Raw genomic sequence first — 22,696 nt, 5'->3', positions numbered from 1 at the left:
GTATAACCCCCATGTTATATTTTGTATCTCTGAGCTTGTAGCCCGGCCTTGTGTTTCCCTATCACATCCTCTACAGCAGCTTCCACTTTGATCTGGGTGTTATAATCACACCTACACCACATTCTTGCTCAATACGCTGACCAATCAATCGGCTTTCCAATGGAAAATGTTTGAAGTAATCAAAAGCAGCTGAAAAAAATTTCTTAAGATGTTACAAAATAACTGTCCTGCTTCAAAATGATTTGAAGCCGCGTCATTTTACAAAACCAACATAGGGCGCGTTTGCGACCAAGCATGGATCCAGACCAGCCTTACGCATCCTTGGTTTTTTCATGACTGCGGGCTCATTTGTTTGTTTTATTTCAGCAGTTGAATACTAAATAATTTGTAATAAACATGTCCATTACATTTTCATTGAGAAAACTGATATAAAATTAATGCACTTACAGAGCATAGGGATGATGAAGAACAAAATCTATTTCAGATAATTTTTAATAATGAATAACAAAAAGTTTTATAGAGTTATCTTTTTTTACCAATAACCTACTACAGGCAGACGCCAGCATACCATCCTGTAAGTTATGCTTACCATTAAAACTAACATTGCAGTTTATTATTGCACAATGTGCTTCATGTAAAAGCTTCTTAAACAGACCTACCATTTTAACTGGTTTTCGGAAGTTATCTTTTTTGTTGCAATATAGTCAACAATTTGTCTCTGGTATTTACGTGTTTTCAATTTGGTTGCTACATGATAGAGTAGTTTACCAACATCTTTATCTGTCTTCAGGTCCTCAGACACATTGCCAACCTGAAACAAAATAATGATACATCTATGATAAACAAAATTGTAGCATATTAGTTTTTGTTATTTTATCAGTGGTTTTGTATTTGGTAAGAGTGTTTGATTACTTTTTTCAGGGTTGTAGCAGGGATCCAGGGGTGGAGTGGGGTGGCCAAACACTGATACTGCCACATTAGTCTTATAAATATAATGCTACCTTTAGATATTTTTGCTTCTGGGCAAAGCAACATCATATTGAAATTGCTCAAAAACCCACAGCATGTTCCGCAAGAAAATCTGGCAGAATAAAAAAAACAAACAAGAGAGCATATAAATACATTAATTTTGACCTTATAATTTATGAGCAAAAGTAAAAAATAAATATCTTTTAACAAAATAAGTAGACTGTCACATCCTAAAAATCATGATTAAATCCCCTTATTTAATTAAATTCCTTATACAGCAGATAAACAAATTTATTGCTGTCACACAGTGCGCTAATCTGATTGGTTATTCAAATGTTAGTGTTTAAATGAGTCAAATGTTTCAAACAATATATTTTTTTATGAAATATTTGCCCATGCACGCCAGCTTATGCAAATATATTTTTCCGTTCAAAAATTAGAATGAATCTGTAAAGTGCTTTTCTGAACCAGTAACGCCGATAGGCAAAAATAGACTGATATTTGTTTTTTAAGCTGCACACCTCCAGATTCATGCTAATGTTCATGAAAATTTTGAAAATGTATTGGAATGTGTAATATGGTAAAGTAACCAAAAGGAAACAATTTACACATCATCAATGGCACTTAGAAACCACGTTAATTATGTAAAAGTGGTGAAAATATGCCTAAATAGCCTTTACTGCATTAGTAACGCAGTAGAAATATAGATGTAAATACTGAGAAATCAGTCATTTATCGCACATAATATGTAAAATATTACTTGAATCTTGAAACTCTTTACTTTTACTTACATCTTAGTACATATTTCTCAAATTTGATTTTATTGAAATATTTTGACTCATCTGGAGGCATGTAGCTTTAATATAAATTGATGACTACAATGTTTTACAGGGAAGTGATAGGCCGGGACCACAAAGCGGGCTCTGGCTTTGGCTTGCCCAGCTATAGACTACATGTGTATATTTAGAAGGAAATCAGATAAAAACAAAGAATATATAGATCAATGAAATTTTCAGCGTCAGTTCTAGTTGGACGCAGCGATTTTCAATGAAATTCAATGATAACATGCAAGGTATTCCAATAATGGAACAATTTTACAACTTATTGGATTAAGACCAGAGTTCAATTGTGCCACTGACCCCCTGAAAAGACTGTCGGCGCAAAACAAATTCAACTGTGGGCCCAACGAGTCGGACGACTGCATTGAGACCCTAGTACCGGATGCCATTGTGCAGAATAGGAACAGACTACGGCCAAGGACTGAGCCCTGTTGGACGCTGGATTCTACAGATACTGTATCTGATGTTACCCCTTCAAACACTACAGATTGGGATCGGTTGCTTAGGAAAGCCTGAATCTACAGGTTGGTCTTGCCTCTGATGCTGTAGTGCTCCAGTTTGTGGGATAAAAGGCTGTGACATACTTTGTCGAGGGCCTTGGCGAAGTCCATGATGAGAACATCAGTCCGTTTGCCATTTTCCATGTTATATCATTTGTGAATTCAAGAAGTTGTATTTCACAGGATCTGCCCTTCCTGAAGCTGTGTTGGAGAGGATAAAGAATCTTGTGTTTTTCGGCATGGTTCATGATGTGTCTGGTGATAATGTGCTCTAGAAGCTTGCAGCAGATGCAGGTGAGGGAGATAGGGCAATCATTTCTGGTTTGTATCTGCTGCCTTTCTTGTAGCCTTGGGAGACATTGGCTTTCCAGTCATTAGGGATGGTGCTACATGTATTTTCTAGTGATAGAGTGAAGATGGTGGTGACTATGGGAGCGATGTCAGTTGCCAATTCTTTGAGGATGCAAGGGCTTATGGTGCCGGGTCCTCCAGCTTTATGCGGGTTCAGTGCAAGAAGGAGTTTGGTAATTCCATGAGTGGTTATGGATATCTCAGGGGCTACAGGATGGGTTGACTGTGGATTGACGTAGTGTCCCTTCTTGAAGTCATGAGCAATGACAGTGATGTTTTCGGTGAAAACAGATTGAAACTGCCGGTTTAGTACTTTCGCTTTTGACTTTGGATCGCAGTGGAGTTGTCCATGTTCTTTTAGCCCAGTAATTGTTTGTCTTTCTTCTTGTGTTTAATTTTTTGTTAATGAATGAGCATGATAATAAACTTATTATCTAGAAACTTTTGAATAAAGCTTGAAAGGTAAGACAATAGACATGTTTTGATTTTTTAAGATGCTATGCGTTTATGTTCAATGACTATTACATGTCGGGCTTGACCGACATAAACTACATGTATAACATGCACGAAACGTCTGATGTATCCCAGAGTCATCAGTTTCGACGCCCTTAAGAATTAAGGCATCATTTTCGAATCATAGAGGTATTAACTTTTTATTTAAATAGCATGTCTATTATGTATGACATATAATTCAATACTTTTTACCTAGTTTTGCATGTGTACTGGCTTATAACATACATGTGACATCCCGGCGGGATTTTAAAAAATCCCGATATTTCGACACTGATCCCGATTCCCGATATTACAGCTTGAATTCCCGATATTTAAAAAACAAGAGCGATCAGTAATCACATGTGTCGCCTCATGATGGCCAATTTCATGTTGGGACAAATTTTGTGACAGACGGACAGACAGACGGACAGTGCACAACTAGACTTGGTACTGATCATTCCTGTAAAGTTTGGATAAAATTGCACCAGGAGTTTATGAGGAGTAGTCCGGACAAGCTTTTGCGTATCTGGCAACACACAGAAAAAACACCTTTTTATCAAAGGGCCATAACTCGGCCAAAAATCATTCACCCGGAAAACCCGTGCAATATGCGCAAGGATTTGAGCTACAGATCAATCCTGTAAAGTTTCATTGAAATTGCATTAGTGGTATAAGAGAAGTAGTCATGACAAACTTTAAAAATAAAAATTATTAAAGGGCCATTACTCTGACAAAAATCATTGAACCGGAAAATGCTGACAATATGCACAACTAGACTTGGTACTTATCATTCCTGTAAAGTTTGGATGAAATTGCACAAGTAGTTTATGAGGAGTAGTCCGGACAAGCTTTTGTGTATCTGGCAACACACAGAAAAAAACACCTTTTTATCAAAGGGCCATAACTCGGCCAAAAATCATTCAACCGGAAAACCCGTGTAATATGCGCAAGGACTTGAGCTACAGATCAATCCTGTAAAGTTTCATTGAAATTGCATTAGTGGTATAAGAGAAGTAGTCCGGACAAACTTTAAAATTAAAAATTATTAAAGGGCCATAACTCTGACAAAAATCATTGAACCGGAAAATGCTGACAATATGCACAACTAGACTTGGTACTGATCATTCCTGTAAAGTTTGGATGAAATTGCACCAGTAGTTTATGAGGAGTAGTCCGGACAAGTTTTGTGACGGACGGACGGACAGACAGACGGACAGACAGACGGACAGACAGACGACGGAGAAGTGATCCCTATATGTCGCCACTACTCCGTAGAGGCGACACAAAAATCAACATAAAAAAAAATCAAACACAGCACCTGTATCTAAAATGTAAACTGTGCCTCCGGGCATTGATTGTTATCTGTCCATATCCTAAATTATAGCGGATTAAATGTTGAGTCGCTAATTGACAGCAAGGTGACGTAATAAACAGTTCCATCACCCAAAGTTATTCTCACATGTTTAACTTAACACGTGTCGTGTGTCAGTCAATTGACCTCTTTTGTAATTTGGCAGTAGGTATTACACGCTACGTCATCAAAACGACCCTGTAAATTTACATGTATGAATTCGGCTCAACCTTTGATTTTCTTTGATTAGTGCCGCACTGATAAAGATTAAAGGTGAGCAGAATCATTTAAAGTGGATCTTTCAAAAACCTGTTTGAGATGCGGCAAAACCATGTCTAATTAACCTATTTTTAGTGAGTGGGTAATTTGTTTGTTTTGTTTAGGAATTACACAATCATCGAGACAAAAATGTGGATTTAATTAACGGAACGATTCTTGCATTTATTTTGAGTCTTCTATACTGAAACAAAAAAGAAACTTTCTCCAAGTTTGAATGTAGATATGTTAGTACAGTTTTTCAATCCTTTTGAAACTCGATTTTTACGTTGAATAAACATATCGGGCTTTTATACGGGGATTAGCTGACCGATTTTGCAAACAAAACAAGTTTTACAAGCTACTACATGTATATAAGTGTGTACATCTAAGTGGTACCCTTGAACAACTGGCACATACTTTGCGAAAGTTTCTTTTTTGGTTCAGTATACTTACGTTACGTTATTGAACTGTCACAGTCTTATGTTGCACGTTTTCAAATAGCTTGTGTTTTAAATTATTAGCCAATTATTGTATGACTGAAAAGACAGATATAATTATTCAAACTTAAAATAATGAAATGTGAAAATGTGACTGTTTTAGAAATAGCCTGTATGACTACACTTATTTATTTATCTATTTATTTATATTTTGGTGAAATAAATTAATATTGATCAACAAAAAAATCATAAAAAGTATAATCATTTAATGATTTTGAGGGTAATATAGATTCTTTGAACCAGATGTTCCAAACACGCATTGAAATTCTAGTCAATAAAAAAATCCAGTTTTGAGCCTCAAAATCCAGCTGAATATCCAGATTTGGCCCATTTCATTTGTCACATGTATGTTATAAACAAAAGTTTTTATCATTTTGACAGGGCTGCATAGAGGCAGCCATATTTGTTGAAGCTCATATGAAATGATGTCTTTTGATTGGCTGGTTATTTCAAGATCATTTCACTGTATTGGCGAGTGTACAGTCATTCTATGTTTTGAGGTGCACACAATAACTGAATTGGGTAAAACTAAAGCATATAAAACTAGAGGATGCTTTTGTAAAAAAGCGCATGTCTCCCCCACTGCTGAGAATAACTGTGAATGGAAACAGGAATGGAAATGGAGATAAGATAATGTAAATACCCGGTAGTCACTTCAATGAAGAAATTGACCAACGGTCACTGTGACCTTGACCTTTGACCTACTGACCCCAAAAACAATAGGGATCATCTGCTCTATAAGACCAATCATCCTATGAAGTTTGAGGGCTGTAGGTCAAAAGGAACTCTAGTTATCATCCGGAAACGAGAAATTGACCAACGGTCACTGTGACCTTGACCTTTGAACTACTGACCCCAAAAACAATAGGGATCATCTGCTCAATAAGACCAATCATCCTATGAAGTTTGAGGTCTGTAGGTCTAAAGGAACTCTAGTTATCATCCGGAAACGAGAAATTGACCAACGGTCAGTGTGACCTTGACCTTTGACCTACTGACCCCAAAAACAATAGGGATCATCAGCTCTATAAGACCAATCATCCTATGAAGTTTGAGGGCTGTAGGTCAAAAGGAACTCTAGTTATCGTCCGGAAACGAAGAATGGACGGACGGACGGACGGACGGACGGACGGACTGACGGACGGACAGGGCAAAAACAATATGTCTCCCCCCGAGGTGGGGGAGACATAATAAATTTCAACATATAATTATTCTTTATTTTTATGTCAAAAGGATATCAAATATCAAAATCAAAAATATTTTTGCACATCAAAAACAAAATACTTAGTGCCTGTCAACACAATGAGGACAAAAAGAATATATCAACCCTCTTGACAACTATAACACTAGTGCAGTACATAAGATGCACCCAGTGTCCACACTTGCTACACTCTATCCACTGAACAAATGTAAGGGATGAATTTTTTGTGTACTTCATCTGGAATGAACTTGTTACATACACAACATAACTCAGAGTCACAGTCCTCATGTCTGATTACTGTTGACTTGCTAGGCTTGGTTACACCATAGGTACTAGGCTTTGGCTCTGATGAAGCTGAAACTGTTGTCTTAGTTTTGTTGTTGTCACGCTGTTGGATGGCACTAATATTAAATGCTGTCTTCTGTGATGGACTTTCCACTAACAACTGTACTCAAACAGCGGCGTTTTTTGGTGGGTGGCTTCTTGGCACTGACTACAGTTTCCTTTGTTGCAAACAACTCTGTAGAACACTTGGGAACTGACTGTGAAACTTCTAGAACAGCTGTTGTGGGTATCTCTTCTTGCTGAAGTGGTTCAGATGGCTTGAAATTTGAAGCATCTACAATATTAGGATTGAAGGGATAAATGCCCGCTTTCTTGAAAGATGATCGTAAGTTTTCTGGAGACAGTGCTTTCAAGTATGCAGAACTACCAAGTGCACAGATGTTGTATCTTGATATGCTCTGTCCACAGTTGTCGCCCATGAACTTATGGCTCACCTTGTTGTAAATGCGTTCAAAGGGACCAAAGCAACCAACGTCCAATGGTTGTAAGACATGGCTTGTATGTGCAGGAAGTATGAATAAAATGAGATTTTTAGACTTTGCCCAGTTGATCAAACTAATATTAATGTGTGATATATGTCCATCATACAGAATTAAAATTGGATTGTCTGTGGAGCGTTCAGGTAGATACTTGAGCAAGTGATCTGAAAGGTACTTCCGAAACACAACACTGTTGCTCAAGCCAGATTTTGTGACATCACCATTAGCTCCTGGACAACCACCCTGAAGAAGTTCCTGCCTCATGCGTGATCCAGGAAATACAAAAAATGGCGGTACACTATTCCCAAGGGCATTTCCACAACCGATCATTGTCACAGTTTGCATTGATTCTGATGTTACAGCTACTGGTTTCAATGCCACTCCAGTCACTACTGCAGGAGGATTATGAAATGTTGACAGACCTTTCTCGTCAACATTGTAGATTCTCTCAGGCTTATCTGTCAAGTTGTACTTAACAAGAATGGATCTTAACTCTTTGTAGTAACTAGAGACACATTCTACAGTGGTTGCCTTTGCCCTCTGATTCTGTAAGCCACGAGGTTTTATAATCTTAAGCTCCGGCCACCGTGACATAAAGCTGGTGTACCAATGAAAAGACAATGGATGACCACGGTCCCTTTTGTTCAGACAAGCTGCATATTCAGAGGCCATGTCTACCACTTCAGAACGACTGTATCCATATCCACACAAGGCCAAGAATTTCAAGTGTTCCACAAAATTAACCTCTTCATCTTGGGTGAACATGGGAGATGGTCCTGATTTTGTGGCTTCTGGGTTCACCCGACCACTAAGCTTGTGCCTTAGAGATGCCTCTGGAAGGTTAAATTCCCTGGCCGTTGTCTTAATTGGTGCCCCAGTCTCTTTAACCTTTTGTATTGCCATGGTCATAGATGTTGGTGAATAACACCTGTATTTGGTCTTGGTACTCTAGAAAAGAAAGGAAAGAAAAATAATAAGTCACACATTCACATACTGTTTTTCAAAATAATGAAATAACTTTATAAATCATCAATTATGCCAATCAAAATTCAAGTAACCTGCAGAAATGATATAAGGTGTATACCAAAGTTACACAACAGTGAAAAAATAGTGCGCTATATACAAAATTTTGGTCACATGACAGTCACCTGACCTTGCAAATTCGGCGAGCCAATGAGATGACCTACCTTTGGATTTTCCCACGGTCGCATTTACAAAATTCAGGCTTCAATAACCTTCGAAAAAATATGCATTAGTGAAAACGCATAAATGCATGTGTCATAAAAATTATGTGTTATAAAAACTTGAAAAAGGAAATTCTCACAAAAAATGATAGTAACCAATTTTTTTTTCTTCCTGTTTAGGTCATATATTATGCTAAAACAACAAACAAAGTTTAAATGTATTGTCTTATTAGGATTCTATATGATCTTTATAAGCCTCATCAGGCATTTTTACAAGCCTGCAAAAGTAATGAAATCTTACCTCACAATCTCTTACTTTCCACATTATTGTAATGAGCGTAGTAAAATGCTACTTGCAGTTCAGTGAGTAGTATGATGTCAGCGGAATGTCGCTTATAGCATTACGATAACAAAACAAAAATGGCGTCGAAATAGATAAGCGTCAAAACATATCATCGGACGATATAATTTCGACTACTGCCACCCGTGCCTAGTAATCGACAGCTACGGGCTTCAAATCCCGACCAATGCCTGAGGATTTTCAGTTTTACAACATAATCAACGAACATACAAATGGTCAATAAATATGACGATTCCCAGTTCTCGCTGTCATAATACACACGTGTTGCATCATTTGATGTTTCAGTCCCAAAAAAATATGACATTTCATAAACAAATCGATATTTTAAAAATCATTATACCTGTTCTATAGCACTCTTTAAATTTTGAGTAACTAATTCATTTTTTAAAGTTTCTTTCGCTTTCTGTTCGCTCAAACCGGTTCCAATGAAAAGTGAAACGACTGGGTCAGCCATCTTGATTGGAAGACAACCTAATTTCCAATATCCGGAATCAAAAACAACACCGTGCTTTATACCGCACAAAGCAATATGATGCAATAGGGAACGATTTGAGATGAGCATCGTATACGTCACTGATAAGATACCTACGGAAGCATGGAGAGGACATAGTCGATTTATTTTAATAATCTGTGGGAACAACTTATTTGTCGAAATATTTTTTATTAATCTGTGGGAACAACATGTTTTGTGAGAAAAATCTTTTTTTATTCTGTGGGAACAACATATTTTGTGAGAAAAATCTTTTTTTATTCTGTGGGAACAACATATTTTGTGAGAAAAATCTTTTTTTATTCTGTGGGAACAACTTAATTTGAGTAAAAAAAAAATTTTATTCTGTGGGAACAACATATTTTGTGAGAAAAATCTTTTTTTATTCTGTGGGAACAACATATTTTGTGAGAAAAATCTTTTTTTATTCTGTGGGAACAACATATTTTGTGAGAAAAATCTTTTTTTATTCTGTGGGAACAACATATTTTGTGAGAAAAATCTTTTTTTATTCTGTGGGAACAACTTAATTTGAGTAAAAAAAAAATTTTAGTCTGTGGGAACAACATATTTTGTGTGAAAAATCTTTTTTTATTCTGTGGGAACAACATATTTTGTGAGAAAAATCTTTTTTTATTCTGTGGGAACAACATATTTTGTGAGAAAAATCTTTTTTTATTCTGTGGGAACAACTTAATTTGAGTAAAAAAAAAATTTATTCTGTGGGAACAACTTATTTTGTGAGAAAAATCTTTTTTTTACTCTGTGGGAACAAACTATTTTCTGCGATATTTTTTCAATATCTTGTTCCCTCAAGATAATAAGTTGTGCGAACAAATTAATTATGTTGTTCCCACAACATAATTCAACCAATCAAAATAGCGATTGCCACAAAGAGTGACTGCAAAGTTAAGTCCCTTTTTAAAAAGTCGCCATTTTCAAGTCAACCTTCTTAAATGCCTTAGTCCGATACAAATGTTGTGCCTCTCTTCTAACATATTTTGAATATCCTGATACTTCAAACCCATTTCAAAATACTGTTTAATTAAAACATCTCTATCCATTTTTCTGACAACAAGATGCAAGAATTTGATTGGTTGAATTATGTTGTGGGAACAACATAATTAATTTGTTCGCACAACTTATTATCTTGAGGGAACAAGATATTGAAAAAAATATAGCAGAAAATAGTTTGTTCCCACAGAATAAAAAAAGATTTTTCTCACAAAATATGTTGTTCCCACAGAATAAAAAAAGATTTTTCTCACAAAATATGTTGTTCCCACAGAATAAAAAAAGATTTTTCTCACAAAATATGTTGTTCCCACAGAATAAAATTTTTTTTTTACTCAAATTAAGTTGTTCCCACAGAATAAAAAAAGATTTTTCTCACAAAATATGTTGTTCCCACAGAATAAAATTTTTTTTTTACTCAAATTAAGTTGTTCCCACAGAATAAAAAAAGATTTTTCTCACAAAATATGTTGTTCCCACAGAATAAAAAAAGATTTTTCTCACAAAATATGTTGTTCCCACAGAATAAATTTTTTTTTTTACTCAAATTAAGTTGTTCCCACAGAATAAAAAAAGATTTTTCTCACAAAATATGTTGTTCCCACAGAATAAAAAAAGATTTTTCTCACAAAATATGTTGTTCCCACAGAATAAAAAAAGATTTTTCTCACAAAATATGTTGTTCCCACAGAATAAAAATTTTTTTTTACTCAAATTAAGTTGTTCCCACAGAATAAAAAAAGATTTTTCTCACAAAATATGTTGTTCCCACAGAATAAAAAAAGATTTTTCTCACAAAATATGTTGTTCCCACAGAATAAAAATTTTTTTTTACTCAAATTAAGTTGTTCCCACAGAATAAAAAAAGATTTTTCTCACAAAATATGTTGTTCCCACAGAATAAAAAAAGATTTTTCTCACAAAATATGTTGTTCCCACAGAATAAAAAAAGATTTTTCTCACAAAATATGTTGTTCCCACAGAATAAAAAAAGATTTTTCTCACAAAACATGTTGTTCCCACAGATTAATAAAAAATATTTCGACAAATAAGTTGTTCCCACAGATTATTAAAATAAATCGACTATGTCCTCTCCATGCTTCCGTAGATACCTGTTCTAAAAATAGCAACATATCGATAACTTTCGGACAAGGAAACTGGTTAATCTACATGTAGATTATACAACATGTAATGGTTACGAATACTTTTATTCACATTTCTCTCAATCAAAATGATGTTCCTGGGGTTAAACTTGCGTAAAGCATGATTGAGATGGTTTAAAACCATCAGGGAAAAAAAGATGATATGGTGAAAAAGAAATAACTTTCGGGGCAATACTTTCCCTGCATGTCAATTTGAGAAAAATGCCGGCGCTTGGCAATTTGTTTTTGTTTCACTGTTTATCAAAATTAGAAATGGTGATATGATATGGTATGATTTTAAGAAATTGGGACTAAAAATGAAAAAGTATCTTTCTGTCCCAGATATACCGTACAAAATTTTGTTTATATGTAAAATACGCAGATTTGAGAAGTCATGAATCTATCCACCAAAGTGCTACGAGTATTATATTAATTACTATAATATCTTAAATTAATTCTTTAATAATTTTAGAATACGCAAAACTATGCGTTTTTCCTATTTTTCCTAATAAAAAATGCCGATTCCAGGAGTTACTGTATCAGAAATAATGTATACGTACATGCATGCTTGCATGTATATTTAAACTGAATTGACAATTGAGGTCCGTGATTTAACATACACTGTTAACGTATAGACAATAAGATACATTTATTTTTTTATTTTATGTCTCACACAAAATATTTGTTTTTTTTTTAAATCATCGCCAATTTAGAATTACTGGTGCATTTTGTAAACTTCGCCTCATCAATCAAAAGAGTCAAACTTTTTTTCTGCCTGAATGACAAAAACCGTTTTATTGACAAATATAGAGGCCAGAGCAGATTGTGACATATGTTTAAATTTAACTTTTCAAAAGTACAGTGTGTAGTTGTCCCTTTTCTTTTCACACTAAATTCCATTTCCAACTTGTTTGCATTCTACAATTTCTTAAAATATTGCATGTAAACAAAGTAAATATACGCTGATTAACATTATGTGTAGTGTGAACTCCCTAATCCCTTGTCCGAAAGTCAGTACAGGTGATGTAGTGGTGATAAGGTAAAATCTATTTTTAGAACAGTGTTACCTTCAGATCGAAGGCTATTATTTGAAATAGCATATTCTCACATGATTTCTCTTTTGAACATTATAGGGGCATAATTTGCCATCATTTAATCACTTAATTCTACCTGATCATTTAGTGGTTAACGCGGTAGTTCGTTAATTTTAACAATCTCAATGTATGACCCACCCACCCACCTTTTCACGTGCACTATAAGGAACTGTAAAATTGGCCAAATGGGTCGGTTATTTGCGTTAAAGGACACCTGTATGCAGAATTCAAACAAAATTTACCGTGCTCACACCGTATTACCGGCGCCAGTGATGTCGATGACAGAAAACTTAATTTACTGATTATTACAGGTAGGTATATGATTAACCTGATTGGCATATATATACTTATATAACTCAAATAAGCTATGAACTTACTGCCCATTGACTACAGCAGTGTCTTTCAAATTCTATCTCGTTTCTACACTGTTAAATGGGTTAAGTGACAGCTTCGGAAAAATCCGTTTAATAAAATATCTCAACAAAGGGATTTCGCGTTATACAAATGAAGTGTAAATAACGCATTTGGCTGGCATTTTTAATTAACGTCGCATGCATTCGAAGACAAAACTCACCCAAAACAAAGCACTATAACAGTAGGTTTACTCAGTGTTTTCTTAAAAGAGCATGTTCAATGAAATATCATATGAATTTATTGCTTCAATTACTTAATGAAAATCTTTGCCATATTTACATAAATGGAAGATAAAAAGTAATTCGAGTTCAATAAATTTCAGTATTTTAGCAGACATCAACAGACTTTGAAAGAAACTTGATATTTTCTGACAAGAATACATGCACATGTATGTGTTCTAAAGAAGCAAATACAATGTATGTCTCTATTTCGTATCATCATATGGAATTCGGTGTGTTGCTCGCAGTTATCATTAAAAGAAATTTACGTAACTACAATTAACGTTTCAAAATATCAATAAATGTATTAACAACTGTTTACAGTAAACAAATCTGTTTTTATGAGTAAAATCTTCATATATATACTTATGCCTTCATTATCTTCAATGTTTAAAAATTGTATATGGGATGTCAATAGTTTTTCTTGATGTTGCCTTGATATTAATATCTTCTTTCAATGACATGCGCTGATAAGTGAAAAGATAAACAACACTTAAACAGCGAAATCTGATTTAAAATCTAAAGTTTGAAGGGTTGAAGTTTTTTGCTGTTGATAAACAATCCGCATTTAATACTGTATTTATTTAACACAGGAATGATATTTTCAATGACAGAAAAACATGGTTTATAGAAAGGCACTTATTCCGTAACTGGTGTTGAAGTATATCACCTATCAGGGATCGGCCGACTACGCAACAACGGAGATCAATTTCATTGCACGAATTGTGTGTTATGTATAAAATATATGTATTTCTTACGTGAATACGGTATAATTACCCCTAGAATATGTTGCTTGTATATTTTTTTATTTGCCTTTTGACATTTTTTTCTGTGATATGCAAGCCGCAAAATTTAAAAAAAAACAACATTTTCTATATTTTCTTCCACTTCTATTGTTTTCTCATTTAGTGCGCACATATTCATAAAAACTTTATTTGGTGATCATTAAGCTTGTTCATGGACGGTACTGGATGTGCAAGATACCGTCCATTAACTTTAGCAGAATTTAACATTTCACATAAAACTTCTGTCAAGTTCGATAGATTTGATTCACTGACTTTTAATCTCACGATACTGTCAATCACACTCTAATCTGCTATTGTACCGGTTCTGGACAACTCAAATGTGAGGATTTGCAGGTTAGTTAAAAGACGTACTCTCGTATCACATAAACTTTGCTGTGATAAATGCTCCCGAGCGATCACACTTTATCCAGTTTTTTTAGCTACATGGTTTTTGAGTCCGTTATAAAAGACTCCCTTATCACAGGAACACATCTACTAGCTTAGCTACATAATTTTTCAAGAGAATATAGCATCTTATCCTTAATCAAAAGCTTTATTAAGGTGAATTGAAGCAAACCTGCTGACTTACAAATTTATATTTAATGACCAATCAGCAGTATTTTTCGAGCAAAAGCTGTAAAACTACATTGCTTCATCTTAGAATGTTACGAGGAGTGTAGGAATATTAATATATATACAAAACGAGGCAGCAAGAATAGTAACAGGTGCAAAAAAATTATGCAATATAAGTAAATTACTTTAACCTTAAATGGGATACCCTGGCCGAAAGGCGTAAACAACATAAACTAGTTTTATTCTTTAAAATGTACAATGGAATTACTCCAAACTATCTCTCTGATCTGATACCCCAACACAACGAGTCCCACCACCTCAGAAATCACAGACAAGTAAACTCAAGGACACAAATATATAGCTCATCATTTCTTCCTTCTGCAATAAGAGAATGGAACTTACTACCTGTAGATACAAGAAACTCATCTTCTGTTGCTGCCTTTAAACGGTGCCTTAATAAAAACAAAACAAAAGCCTCCCCTTTATTTAATGTAGGAAGTCGTATAGGCCAAATATTGCACGCACGTCTTCGTTTAGATTGTAGCTCCCTGAACTTTGACCTTCATAGAAAGTCTATTATCCAGTCTCCATTATGTCTATGTGGCGAAATAGAGACAGTGCATCACTTTTTCTTTTCATGCCCTCGTTATGATATCATCAGAAGCATGTATTTACGTCCCCTTCCATGTCCCCTGACACTTAACAATCTCTTGTACGGAGACGAGCGCCTGAGCTTTAACACGAACGAAAAAATCATTCTTAAAGTTCAACAGTTTATCCTAGCTTCCAAACGTTTTACTAACTAATATCAACTTTTTTCTGTCCATCACTTCCCGATAATATTGTGTGCAGACATATATTCTCTATTCTTTATCTAAATTCAAAACTTCATTTAAATACTTTAGTCTCTTTTTTTTCGAAACATTCTAAACAAAATCATTTGAAAAAACTTACTTAAATTGAATACTAGTTAAAAACAATATTTTACCTTGTAATAGAAATTGTTTGGAGTAATCTCCCAATATTATGAAACAATCTTGAAACAGAATTTTTCTTATTCTACTACTCTAGATAATAATGTTCTAACAAATTTATTCATTTTAATTATTTATCTGATTTCCCTTTTCTGTATTATTCTAACCAAATATGTGCATATTTTTTATTGCAAGTACATTATGTGTGGAAAGGAATTTACATAAGTCACATTTGACTTGTTTTCCAATCCACGAAATATATCAGTGTGATTGTATATGCTTACTGTATATATTTATGTTGTAAAATAGAAATAAAATATTGTTTAAACTAAAATATATATATACAGAACGTTGTATTGTTCAATATTGTGAGAGAGAAAATCAACCAGGAAAATGAAGGCTATAGAAATATTTACTTTACATACCGCATTCATTAAAATCCGTTCAATTTAGCCGTGTTTATAGCTCGATATATTGTCTTTACTCGTATGCTGTAATTCAAATTATATGAAAATAATAATTACATAAAAAATTATATTAAAAATCGTTATCTACTTGGAATAGGATGTAAACGTTACCCATTTTGATTGACAAAATGAAATGTCGTTTTCATCAACTATTCCTTGCTTTAATGAATTGAAATGTGGGTTAATTTCGACTAAAGATGCACCGGCATAGAACAGCAACATTTGTCAAGATACATGGTTGCTAATGTGAAAGAAATAGTTAATACCGATGCAAGATACACCACTAGACAAATAGCTAGTATCGCTTGCATCTCATTAGGAGCTGCGTGATTTGAAGATGAGAAAGATCTGTGATATACAGATGAGCAGAAAAGGCTCGTGTGCAATACGCCTTGTTTTTTGCAAAATTTCAGTGCACTTTCTTCTGCAAATGCCGTCACTGGTGACGAAGAATTGGCCAAAACAAAAACACCCCAAAAAATAAGATTTGGGCTACAAAGTCTTGTCAAAGACCATGAATTGCAAAAAAGGACCATCAGTTTACAGAAGGTAATGTATGCCATTTTCTTTACAAGTTATGGTCGCTGTTCATAAAAGCAAATCTGTTAATTTTACAAGACAAAAGTTCTTCGAAAACTAAACAAATACTTGCAAAAACGTGCACGACAACGCGTTATCGCACAAGGCGTCTATAGTGCAAGATATGATAAACAAGATCATCAAGGAAAGGCGGCGTTCAATGAACGCAAAAAGGCGGCGTTCAATGAACGCAGAAAGGCGGCGTTCAATGAACGCAACCCCTACACGACTCAGCAACAAGAACCAGTGGCAAGGAGCCCGGGAGGACCCCAAAGAAAAACAGGACAGGGCACAGCACGAACAGGCTAATCACTAAAATGATACATAATAACTGATAAGAAAATCAAAGAAAACAAACAAATGATTTAATAATTGACCCACTAAGTAAAATTGCACACGGGAATTAAGGGGATAGGAGATTCGGGGAAATGGGGGTTAAAGAAATAAAACCAGGGACAAAGGGGAAATTCTCGCCGTAGACGAGAAAACAATAAGGGACACAAACAAAATATAAGTACTATCTGAAGCAGAAAAAGTTGTGCTACTGCATCCTCCGTATTCGCCTGACCGTGCCCCTTGTGACTCCTACAAAAATACCTTTCAGGCCGAAAATTTATTCATCGCAAATATTTAGATTCTGCAATATTCCAGCCTTCATCGTACACCTAAAAGACTACGACAATGCCGGGATTGGACAAGGAGACTGGAACTTTGTATATTTCTTGCAGGTGAATACCTTGATGGAACAAAAAAAAATCAGTGAAACCTATGAAGAACTAAATTGTACGTGCTTAAATGCATTCATATTTGAATGTTAAATTTTAGAATGTTATAATGGCGGCATGGCCGATTGGTTAACGCGTCGGACTAGTATTCTAGGTTTGCCGCGTGGGTTCAACCCCAAGTCGTAGTTTCCTTGAGCAAGAAACTTTACACTTAGCTTAGTACTGGTTGGTTCGAGGAACGGAACTTGAATAAACTTATTTCTTCTAACACAAATGAACTAAAACAAATTCGAATAAACTAATTCTTAGAATGAAACCTCACCCTGGCTTTCGAAAAAGGCAACGTAATGCCCCCAGCAACCGTAACATCCATATTATTTTGTTACCAGAACAGCTGCATGTCTCCAGGCGGACAAAATATAATTTAGAAAACTCAAACTTGGAAAAGATGCATGAAGTTTTTAAGAAAAGGAATAAAATATAAAGATTTAAGTAATAATTTATATGTTGTGTGCGATTAATGACTGAATTTTCAATATTTATCACCATATTTCTAAGTACTGCGTGACTAACGCAGTAAGGGCTATTTTTGCATATTTTTTACATCTTTTTCGTAATTTACTTGAATTATAAGTGCCGTTTGCAATGTTTAATTACTTTTTTGTTCACTTCACAATATTTTAGTTTTAAATACATTTTCAAAATTTTCATGAAAATGAGCATGCATATACGTTGCTTTAACCTAACTGAATGCATTATGATTATGATTACAACATGTAATTCTGGTAGGCATTTTGCCATAGGGAACTCCAAAACCAACGCCCCGTCCGTTCTTTGCCCTTGTGATTTGGTGTTTTGCTGGGCTCCTTAATTGCTGATTGTCCTGTTGTGCTGGGTTTTATTGGGGGATATTACGTGTTCATTAAATCAAATTATACAAGTTTAAATAACAAAAATTATCAAAGGCATCTAATAACTTCCTCAAAAATTATAATTACAAAAAAGGTAATCTTTTAATCTAACGTTCGATGTCAAAATGTAACAAGTTAATATTTTTGTCAAAATAAAGGGAGGTAATAATCACAAAATGTTTGTCTATAACTATAAATAGAAGAGAAAGCAGCTCAAAACAACAGCATGGATGCGTAGGAAAAGAAAGATCTATACATTACTGAAAAACAGGTAGAAATTGCTTGTTCGGGAATCAATCAAATTTTCAGATGTTGCATTGTTTTATTAAATGGTACAAATTATAGAATAATGTTGTTTATTAAAAATATTGGATGAGGAATGAAGTATCTTATGATTTTGGGGGGTGAAGTGTCTTTGTGGTAAATGTCTTGAGGGGTTTCCTTTAATAAAGTTAATAATTCAACAAAATTAAAGTTCATTGAACGCCACCTTTCCTTGCTGATCTTGTTTATCATATTTTATATGTTTATTCTAATAAATTATGTTATAAATTATGTTTTTTTTTTTTTTTTTTTTTATTTTTTTTTTTTTTTTTTTTTTTTTTTTTTTTTTTTTTTTGAACCACGTTTAAGGCCCGTTTATTTAAGAAAAAAATAATACAATACAAGAATACAAACCATGATAACTTTAGCATTTTCATTGATATGTAGATAATTAAAAATAAATTTATTTTGTTATGTTTTTAGTTAGAATATATAAGACATTTTAAAAAGTTAAGAGGTTCATTCATTTATACAATTACACAAGAAAAGGGGCAAAGGTTGAAAAGTAAATAAAAAGTAAATAAACTGCTTTGGTAGCATTTTTTCTGCTTTTCTGCATGTACTATTTAGAAATCAAACAATTCAATTAGATTTATCCAGCAATTTTCAAATTCTTCTAATGTATCATTTTGTAAAGCAACAAATCTTTCAATTTTTAATCTGTTTAAAAATTTTCTTTTGAAGATACTTATATCTGGAGTTTGTTTTTTTAATTTACTGGTATAAATGTAATATTTTGAAAAGAGAAAAATATACGATGTTTTCTTATCTTTAGCATGAAAGAAAGATGTAAAATTATCATACGTAACATTTATTGCTATTTCATTAAGCCATTTGAATAAATTATTCCAGAAAATTTGTACTGTTTGGCAGTCCCAAAATAGGTGTTCTATACTTTCAACATCCATACAGCAAAAATCACAGAGACTAGATTCGGTTAATTTACATTGAAGGAGAAATTTGTTTGTTGCAATATTCCTGTGTAAAAAATTATATTGAAAGTTTTGTAAAATATTATCTTTGCAATAAACAAAAACGTTTTCGTAAATATTTTGCCATTGAAATTCTTTTTGAGGAAATCGTTCTTCCCATTTTATTTGAGATTTTGTTTTTTTATTTTTACAGAGTCTTATTTGTTTTTGAATCTGTGTTAACTTGTTACTAATATTGGACGTGCTTGTTTTTTCTATGATATCAAAAGTGCTTATTTCTTTAGGCGTTGAAGTTTGATTAATTTGTTGTAGTTTACGTTTCCATTCTTTGGGTATTGATGAAATTAATTTATAAAAGTTAAATATTTCTGTATCAGGAATGTCAAAAGTAAGTTTCAGCTGGTCAAAGGTTTTAAATTGTTTTGTTTCAGTGTTAAAAATATCCTTTATTTTATTGATATTTCGACATTTCCATTTTGGAAAAAGAATTAAAGATCCATTATTTTTTATGTGTGAATTCTGCCATATTATTTGGTCTAATAGATTTTGTGGATTTTTATTAAAATTTATTTTACTCCATGACAGTAGTAATTCTTTTAAGAAAGTATTTTCGATTTTAAGTTTCTGTATATCAGACAGACAGACAGACAGATACCTTTATTGATCATCAGGTTACATGTGTTACATATAACAACATGATGTGAAAATACAAACATACATATTTTACAAAACTGGTGGAAAACAGGGTATTTGATAAACATGTGGATTGAGTCAACATTATTATAAGTTAAATAATCTCATAATTATATAGTTATTACAATTGTTTTCCTAACATAAGGGGGAGACTATCAGAAAAATGCTAGACTAATCGACAGGGTGCAAAATATAGAAATTTAAGGTTCTAAATTTAGAAACAGTGTTTACTACATTTGTAGTAAATTAACGGTATGACAGTTTTTATGAATGGGATAAATCCCACGGGAAGCATGATTATTAGCGGGAACATATTTATTACTAAACTTTCATTGGCTACAAGTCCTGTCGTGTGAACAAGGGCAGTGTTACAAATCTACATGTATTTATATCTATTTAATCGGAATATCTTTCACTGGTGAGTTTTTGTTTTATTTTATTTTTCTATCAATTACAAACTACTGAGTATTTGTTACTTTTAATATGTATGATATTAACCTACAAAGACCCTTTAGTGCGACTTCATTATTTGAGTTCAGTAATTGACTATATTTGATGATATTTGGTCTGGAATAGAAATATGAATCTATATTATTTTCCCTCGATTGTTTAAAACGTTTGCATACGAGGAGAGTATGGAATTCGTCACCTAAATCAGAAAAACAATTTAGACATTGCCTATCATTATAATTGACATAGCTATTCCTCCAACGGCCAGTTTCGATGGGAAGTTTATGATTTGCTGTTCTAAATTTCAATAGTTTCAGACCTTGGTTCATTGGTAAAATATTAAGATATTTTTCAAATGTTAGTTCCGTTTTGAAAAGGGCATAATTTTTGCCCTTTGATGAGTTCTGCAGTTCTGACGACCACTTTTGAAAATATTGATTTAATAATGTTTCTTTAATAATTTTTGCTATGCTATTGCTAGTAATAGTTCTCTGTTGCAGCCACAAGTATGAGTAACCTGTCTCGTTAAAAATAGTGTAAACATGTTTCATCCATTTAAAGGCCTTAAAATCATCTGCGTATAACATTGCTTCATAGCATAACGATGATATTTTATTATCTTTTTGCGTAATAAGTTTATTCCAAAATGTGATCATTCTCGATTTAATTGTTATTTCTATAGGATAGCGACCTAATTCGCCGTAAAGCATATATAATGGGGTACTTTTCCTAGTTTTAGTTATTTTTCGTAAAAAATTAGAGTGTATGCGTTCCAAAGTGTTTAAATTTTCAAAGCCAAATATTTCGCAACCGTACGTCAAAATTGGTAGTATAGTGCTGTCAAATAATTTCAATTGAAGGTCAATAGGTATGTCTAGATTGTTTATTCTTTGTAATAATAGATGCATACCATTTGCATTTAAACATTTTATAAGTTTACTTTCCGCATTTCTTTTTTCTAATCCTTTTAGTAATTTTATATTTCTTTCGCCATTATTTATTTTGTAACTTTTTATTCTAGTAATAACACCATTAATATTTTCAGTATATAAGTTATCCAACTCTGCTTTTTTGATATCTAGTTCTTTTTTTAAATTGTCATTAAAATTTTCTAATTTAGTTTCTATTTCATCAATTTCTTTGACAAGTTTGGTTAGTTTTTCTCTTTCGATTTTCTTTTTATACTTTGAATATTTAATTGTTTCATTTCGAATAGTACTTTTAATTACTTCCCATCTGGTTTGTGGATTTGCTAGTATATTTAATTGTCGTGTTTCAGTAATGGATTTTTTTATTTTTTCTTGATATTCTTTATCAAAGAGAAGACTATTGTTTAATTTAAAAACACCTGGGCCTCTTTTAACTAAATCAAAACTGATATTGAAAAATGCAATTGAATGATCTGATCTAAAGCTGGTTTTGATTCCTGTAGTTTTAACAAAATTTACTAAATCATTTGAAACAAGAAAATAATCCAACCTGCATGCTATATTTGCATGTGTTTTCGATCGCCATGTAAATCGTTTGCTTTGTGGATTTTGGATCCTATAAATATCTAAAAGCTGGTATGTTTGTATAATATTTGTAATTTTTTGACGACATTTTAAATGAGTAAAAGCATTTCCTCCCTGTTTGTCGATGTTAGGATCAATTATTGTGTTAAAATCTCCTCCTATTATAAAAACATGTTGTATTTTGTCTTTTAAAAATAACTCTAATTTTTGAAAGAGGTCTACATCATCCTTGTTTGGACCGTATATATTTATTATAATTATTTCTTTATTTTCAATATTTACTTTAATTGCCAACAATCTACCAATTTCAATTTCATATTTTTCTAGAATTTGTATTTTCAAATCATTTCTGAACAAGATAGCAACACCTTTTTGATTATTCGAATTGCCACTACATATAATTGTACCATCCCAGTCATTTTCCCATTCATCTTTACAAGTTTCTTTAAAATGTACCTCTTGAAGTAAACATATATCAACTTTTTCTGATCTTAACCAATGAAAAACGCTCGTTCGTTTAGTTTTACTGGATAATCCATTTACATTATATGTAAAGAAAGAAGTATTAGA

At 33.2% G+C, this 22,696-nt stretch overlaps 2 protein-coding genes across 2 annotated transcripts; both read right to left on the bottom strand.

Moving 5' to 3' along the window:
* Nucleotides 1-14: 14 nt before the first annotated feature.
* On the bottom strand, nucleotides 15-9,323 carry LOC132759059 (glutamine--tRNA ligase-like). Its single transcript, XM_060750781.1, has 3 exons — nucleotides 9,168-9,323; nucleotides 660-811; nucleotides 15-111 (listed from the first exon to the last, which is right to left on the bottom strand). Exons 1-3 carry the CDS (start codon nucleotides 9,279-9,281, stop codon nucleotides 15-17), a joined length of 363 nt encoding a protein of 120 aa, XP_060606764.1. The 5' UTR covers nucleotides 9,282-9,323.
* On the bottom strand, nucleotides 6,464-9,101 carry LOC132759055 (uncharacterized). The gene is made up of 2 exons (XM_060750778.1): nucleotides 8,768-9,101; nucleotides 6,464-8,230 (listed from the first exon to the last, which is right to left on the bottom strand). The coding sequence occupies exons 1-2, from the start codon at nucleotides 8,789-8,791 to the stop codon at nucleotides 6,866-6,868; spliced, it is 1,389 nt and encodes a 462-aa protein (XP_060606761.1). The 5' UTR covers nucleotides 8,792-9,101; the 3' UTR covers nucleotides 6,464-6,865.
* Nucleotides 9,324-22,696: the final 13,373 nt, after the last annotated feature.

Source organism: Ruditapes philippinarum, unplaced genomic scaffold (genome assembly GCF_026571515.1).
Source record: "Ruditapes philippinarum isolate M1 unplaced genomic scaffold, ASM2657151v2 ctg7395_1_1_1_1, whole genome shotgun sequence".
Lineage (NCBI taxonomy): Eukaryota > Metazoa > Mollusca > Bivalvia > Venerida > Veneridae > Ruditapes > Ruditapes philippinarum.
Note: the sequence above shows the minus strand (reverse complement) of the source record. Positions and strands in the feature narration are given on the sequence as shown.

What these genes read in the sequence shown, in the direction of transcription:
- LOC132759055 (XM_060750778.1), bottom strand. Translation starts at nt 8,791, where the DNA reads ATGTGGAAAGTAAGAGATTGTGAG. An exon ending in GGAAAGTAAGAGATTGTGAG is followed by an intron (nt 8,231 to 8,767) that starts GTAAGATTTCAT and finishes TTTCTTTTCTAG; the next exon opens with AGTACCAAGACCAAATACAG.
- LOC132759059 (XM_060750781.1), bottom strand. Translation starts at nt 9,281, where the DNA reads ATGGCTGACCCAGTCGTTTCACTTTTCATTGGAACCGGTTTGAGCGAA. An exon ending in TAAAGAGTGCTATAGAACAG is followed by an intron (nt 812 to 9,167) that starts GTATAATGATTT and finishes ATTTTGTTTCAG; the next exon opens with GTTGGCAATGTGTCTGAGGA. An exon ending in TCCGAAAACCAGTTAAAATG is followed by an intron (nt 112 to 659) that starts GTAGGTCTGTTT and finishes AATGTGGTGTAG; the next exon opens with GTGTGATTATAACACCCAGA.